Source organism: Alligator sinensis, unplaced genomic scaffold (assembly GCF_000455745.1).
Source record: "Alligator sinensis unplaced genomic scaffold, ASM45574v1 scaffold410_1, whole genome shotgun sequence".
Lineage (NCBI taxonomy): Eukaryota > Metazoa > Chordata > Crocodylia > Alligatoridae > Alligator > Alligator sinensis.
Window position 1 is genome coordinate 218,624 of NW_005841972.1, and position 5,898 is coordinate 224,521.

Genomic DNA, 5,898 nt, shown 5'->3' on the forward strand with positions numbered 1-5,898 from the left:
AGCAGGGTGCACGGTCCTCTTCCTAAGATATCTTGAGTACATTTTAACAACCCATGCAGCAGAAGATTGTTGTTCCATTGTTTTACCTGTGGCAGGTTAGGGCGATATGCCTTGTAGTTGTGTGAAATAATTCACTGTGTAGTTTTAGTAATAAGTTAGACAGAGATTTGTATGGAATGGTTTGGATACGGATGATCTTGCCTCACTCAGGAAGGAAGTTGGACTAGATGATCTCCAAAGGTCCCTTCAAGTTCTACTTTTCTATGATTCAATCCCCTTTTGAACTGCTTAAACTGTCAGTCTCCACAAGTGATCTGTTATTAGTAGTTCTATAGTACCTCTGTCTTTTTTAGTACACTTTCATCATCCTTCTACACAGAGAACTCATCATGGCTTAATCAAATTATTTTGTTCTCAAGTTGTTTCACTCTATTCTGTTTGCATATTAAAAATAGCCTGAAGGAGATACTAGTAATCTAATAAATCAGTGGTTTTCAACCTTTTTTCATTTGTGAACCCCTAAAAATTATTGAAAGGAGGTGCAGACCCCTTTGAATTGTAAGTGTGGATATTCACTTTTGATTGAACATAGTCATCTTCGATTGAACATAGTCAGCATACCACAGGTTGAAAACCACTGTAATAGATCATTGTTACTTGACAATTCACTGTTTTTATCTGACAACAATTACTGACTGCACATTTAGCAAGAAAAAGGCACAATTCAGGACATGTAGTTATGATATAGATGCGGACACCAGATAATAGCAAATGTCATTTAACATCAGTGATAATTTGGGGACTAGAATCAGGGCAAAGGAATAAGTATGGCCTAGCATCAATCAAATGTTTTGATGTCACAATTATTTCCTATGTAGCTATCTGACAGCTTCACAGTTTTTGATGCATTTATCCTCAGATACATTTTGATATAGGAAAGTCCTATTACCCTCATTTGCCACATGGGGACCAAAGCAGAGAGAGACTAAGAAGAAAATGTATACTACTTTCATGCTGCTCTTGAAGCTGCTGCTGGGGAATATGGTCCTACCCACTGGCTCCTGTTCTAGATGCACTAAATCCAGGAATAAGGCAGGAGAACTGCTATAGGGGCCTTATTTCTGGGTTTGGCACATGAAAAATAAAAATGGGTAGGCAGTCAGGATTGTGCTTCTTGGCAGCAGCCAGAAAGCACTGGGGAAACAGTACAGACATACCTTAAGTGACTTGCTCAGGGCTACACAGGCAATGTATGGCAGAGGAGCAAGGACTTGAGCCTACATCTCCTAAGTCCTCTGCTAGTATCCCAGCTACTGGGCCATCCTTATTCTTGTGAGCTATTATGCAACTAGACATCACTAAACTTGGAAATCACATAATTGAATGTAGAAATCACACCTAAGTGTGAAAATGTTTACATGGCCCTTATTTTAGAAAGCTGTGATTAGCCATGTTAGTCTGAAGTTGAGTAGAAGGCAGGGTAGATTTGAACCTTATAGACTAACTAAGCTAGATAGATATGCACATGTATATATACCTACATGCCAAAATAGATATATATATTAGAGGTGCACCAATATATCGGTCCATATCGTATCGGCACCAATAAAAGGAAAATTGACATTAATGGCAATGGCTTTTTTTGGCTGATGTGGCCAATAATGTCATCAATAAATGCTGAGTGCATGGGTGCAGCTGCAGCATTCGCACATCCAGGAGTGCAGCCCAGCAGTGTGGAGAGCAGTGTCCAGCAGGTAAGTCTGTTGTGGGGAAGGGAAGGGGCATGGGGGTGCAGATTGCACAGTTGCGGCAGGACAGAGCTGTGAGCAGCTTGTCCAGGAGGTGCAGTGGGAGGCGATCCCACTGCTGTGCGCACCCCTGGGGAAGGCATGGGGGGAACATGCCCCCTGGATATGTGTTTGGGGTGAGGGTAGATTGGTGCTGTGGGCTGGGGCTGCAGGTGGTGTTGGGGTTCTTCCCAGTGGGGGGTGAGGTTGAGCCGGGGCTGTGCTCGGGGCGGGTGGCGGAGGCACTGGGAAGTGGGGGGAATGGGGGGACCCTCACCCTGGGCTGCCGCTGCCTATCCTAAGTGCAGCCCTGGCCCAACCCCCCACTGGGAAGAGCTCAGTATCACCCCCAGCCCAAGTCCACAGTGGCAGCCTGCCCTTGCCCTGCGGACAGATCCAAGGGGCACATGCCCCCCATGCCTGTGCACATAGCAGTGAAAGCCATGCCTCCCTCCTCGTGCTGCCTGGATGAGCCATTTGTGGCTCTGGCCTGCCCCAGCTGGGCAGTGCCTACCTCTGCCCCAGCCCCACTCCCTCTCTCACTGTGGAGACTTTGATCTACTCCCCCTCCCACACCTCTTTCCCCAACAGACTTACCATCCGGATGCTGCTCTCCAAGCTGCCAGGCTTGCATGTCAGCAATCGGATTGCTATTGGCTGATATGACTTGTTAATAATTGGCCACCGGTTTCGACCCAAAAAATCTTTATTGGTGCACCCCTAATATATATCTACCTACTTTGGTTAGTTTATAAGACTAGGAACAGAAATTACACATAAATAAGTATAAACAATCAGAAACCAGTTTAAATCTGTAACACAACAGAAGTTCAGTGCATATAAACCACTTGCAAAATGGCTGAAACCAGTTTAAGATAAACTGGATGAATGTAGTATCAGACTTAACTGATTTAGGTTAAATCAGTTTATTGAACTTCTGTCCCAGATTCCCCTACAGATTCAAGTTAACCTGCAGTCCCCCACCATCCCAGGATGCTTTGCACCTCCCCCGCAAACCCCTCCCTTGCAGGGTAGGTGGGCTAGTGTTGACCCAAGCTGTCTGCTCCAACCGAGCTGGGAGGTGCAATCCAGTGCCCCTTGACTTCCACCCTGGCCCACTGCAGGCATGCAGCTCCATTTCTAAAATCAAAAGTGAACGCCTGTTTACTTGCTTATAGATTCAATCTATACAGCCTAGCACATGTGAAGACTGAATAGATTCAGCCTAGGTCTTTTTGACTGTCTGTACTTAGCCTAAATGTGCAAATCTACCCTGCCTTAGTATGGAACTCAGCCATCCAAAAGGACCGTGTTTGTCATGACAACACTGGGCCCCTTCAGATGACAAGATTAATAAAATACAGCAGTGGGTCAAAGCCTTGCCTCTACTCCCTTTGATTCATGCCTGTGGGGAAACAGCTCAAAAACAATTGATGTCTAACAAACCTACCTTTAGTGTAGGCCTGATAGTTGCTGGTTGCCATTAGAAAATGTGACAGAAATTCCTACCAGTCATTGTGCTGATACAGAGTTTGACTATGTCACAAATGTTCCCAAAACACTGCACCTGCACATGAAATGGTAAATCGACATAGCTAAAATGAAAAATAAATTGGTCTTGTGCCTAATATATAAAATATCAGCTACTTAACAGGGGATATGCCTACACAAAAAATTGAACCTAATAATCCAGGGTCTCTGCCAACAGACAAAGCCAGCGTGCTATTTTCAAAACTGTATCTACAGTCAAATCCCAGAAACAAGGAACATATATGTTATATCCTATTTCATCCGTTTCATGCTAAGCCCATTCCCAAGAAAAAGGTTACTTACACACTGCTGTCTGTCAGTGACATAGTGTCCGCATCACTTGACATGCTCTGCTGCTCACTGTCATTGGCACTGGTGGCTGGTGCTAAAGCATACCCTGTGTTGACATAGTAAGGGTTAACTGGTTCTCTCCATGGTCCATGCCTGGAAAAAATAAAATAAAATTCAGATCATACCATCTTGTACCTTGCAGTCACCACAGGTTCTAAGCAAGTGAGCCTGAACTGGCAAGAATTGGTTACTGTCTGTTTTAGAGGTTTCCTTCATGGTCAATTCAATAAAGGATTTCCTGGTTAGGATGGCAGAGAAAGCAATGAAGGCTCAACTTCAAAGATCATAAGCTAATAAACAGAAACAAGCACAAACGTGATGGAATATTTACAAAACATCACAACACTAGGCTAGAAAGGTGTTGTCTTATAATATAGATATTTACCACAAGAGTTTGTTTATTTGATGTATATGCTACCCTTCCCATCAAAAGCTAGGGTAGTTTAAAGTAAGAGACAAAATAGTTTATAATTAGAGGTCTACTTAAATCACGGTTCTGTGGATTTTGCAGAAAATGTGAAATATGGGATTGTCTGTGATAACCAGGAAATATGGGATTGTCCACAAAATCAACTTAAAAAAATGAAATGCGTATTATTCACATAATACGCTGTTTAAGAATGTCCCAATGCTTACCACAATACAAAGACAATATAACTATATAACTAGTCATAGATCACATGACTGAGTTACTGTCTACTTGTTCAGTATGGTAGAATAACATGTTTCAGCCCCATCTTAAATGCAACAGTTTGAAGCATGAAGATGACTGAAAATAAATTTTAGAAAGCTAAATACATTTCAGCTGGTAATAATTCCTTACAGGAACCTCACATTCAGATAGTGGTAAATTGTTTTGTTCAATCTTGCAACGTACCTCTGGATGGATCAAGAAAGTGAAAGACTTCTACAGAGGCTGAGGTCAATAAACAAACAACAATGTCCTTGATATTTAAAAGAATCACTGAAAGCAATTTAACAAGAAGAGAAGCTACATTTGAGCTACTGGAGGCATTCACTACTGCCAACATACCTTTGGAAAAATTGATAACCTAAAACTAAGGGAGTATTTCAGCAAGTACATACCAAATGCTGGGAGTTTCCCACATGCAAACAAACTTAGCCAGGATTATCTACCAGAAGTAACTGCTTTGCATGTTCAGTCTACAAAATCTTCATTGACAGAATATGATTCATTTTTAGTTGTAGCAGACGAATCAACAGTTGCAGAAGACAACTATGTACTCCGCGTTTTAATTGTACCTGGGAGCTGGAAAGACTGCAACCGTGTTTGTTTTTCAAACAGAGCTGGTTCAACTCAAGTCTGTAAATTTTTTAACTGTCGCACAAGCTGTACTGAAGGCTGTTGTAAAGTATGGCTTAGAATTTAACAAGATCTCAGCATTTTTTATACTTCTCATATACATGCTATGTATATGTGCAAAGTATTCTCTGATGCGTTCCATGGAATGATGTCCAATGCAATTCATGTTACCTGCAATGCACACATCCTTTCTTTAGTAAGTCATAGCTGATGCACATGTTTTCTTGATGTGCATATCCTGGTTTCTTCTTCTAAAAATCATTCAAACACTGTCCAGCCTGTAAGCTTCAATACAGGGAGTCCATCACCAATCAAAGTGAGGATCTAAATGCGACTATGTCACTTTCACCAGAACCGTGCTTACAAGGTGGAATTCATGGTTTAAAGCAGTTTGCTACCATGCAAAGAAGATTAAATACTACCAGCAATCTGTGTGTGACAAGTTTGAGAGCACACCCAGCACACGGTGTATGCTTAAATTACAGAGTCTTCTAAAACAGGGCAAAATTGAAGAGCAAGTTAAGTTTGTGGCTGAAAATGTGTTCATGGAAATTCTAAAGTGGTTTGAAAGTTGGCAGATTTTGATTCACAAAGCACTCCACAAACTGATGCGTTTGATAATTTGGCTCGAAGACAACTTTCAGATTGTCCAACTGAAAGGCAGTGTAGACAAGAACTGTTCCAGGCCACAGCTGAAAAGTTAAATCAGTTATAAGTATGATCAATCACTACTGTCTCGGACGGCCAGAGCCGACTCCAGTTACGTTACAAATTGGTCGTACGTTAGGGCGGGCTGGTGAATGGAGAGGCAGACACAACTTATCGGTTGCAAAAAACTTTACTCACGCCGCCTGCAATCACGACGCAGGTGGTCCGGTCGTCTGAACAACCACACGAGTTGTTCCA

At 42.3% G+C, this 5,898-nt stretch overlaps 1 protein-coding gene across 1 annotated transcript in view; it reads right to left on the reverse strand.

Annotated features, from left to right (window-relative positions):
* Positions 1 to 5,898, reverse strand: part of AXIN1 (axin 1) — a 240,734-nt gene that overhangs the window by 94,417 nt on the left and 140,419 nt on the right. The window contains exon 3 of the mRNA XM_006020869.3: positions 3,621 to 3,761. Coding sequence (XP_006020931.1) covers positions 3,621 to 3,761 — 141 coding nt within the window. The remainder of the gene's footprint in view (positions 1 to 3,620; positions 3,762 to 5,898) is intronic.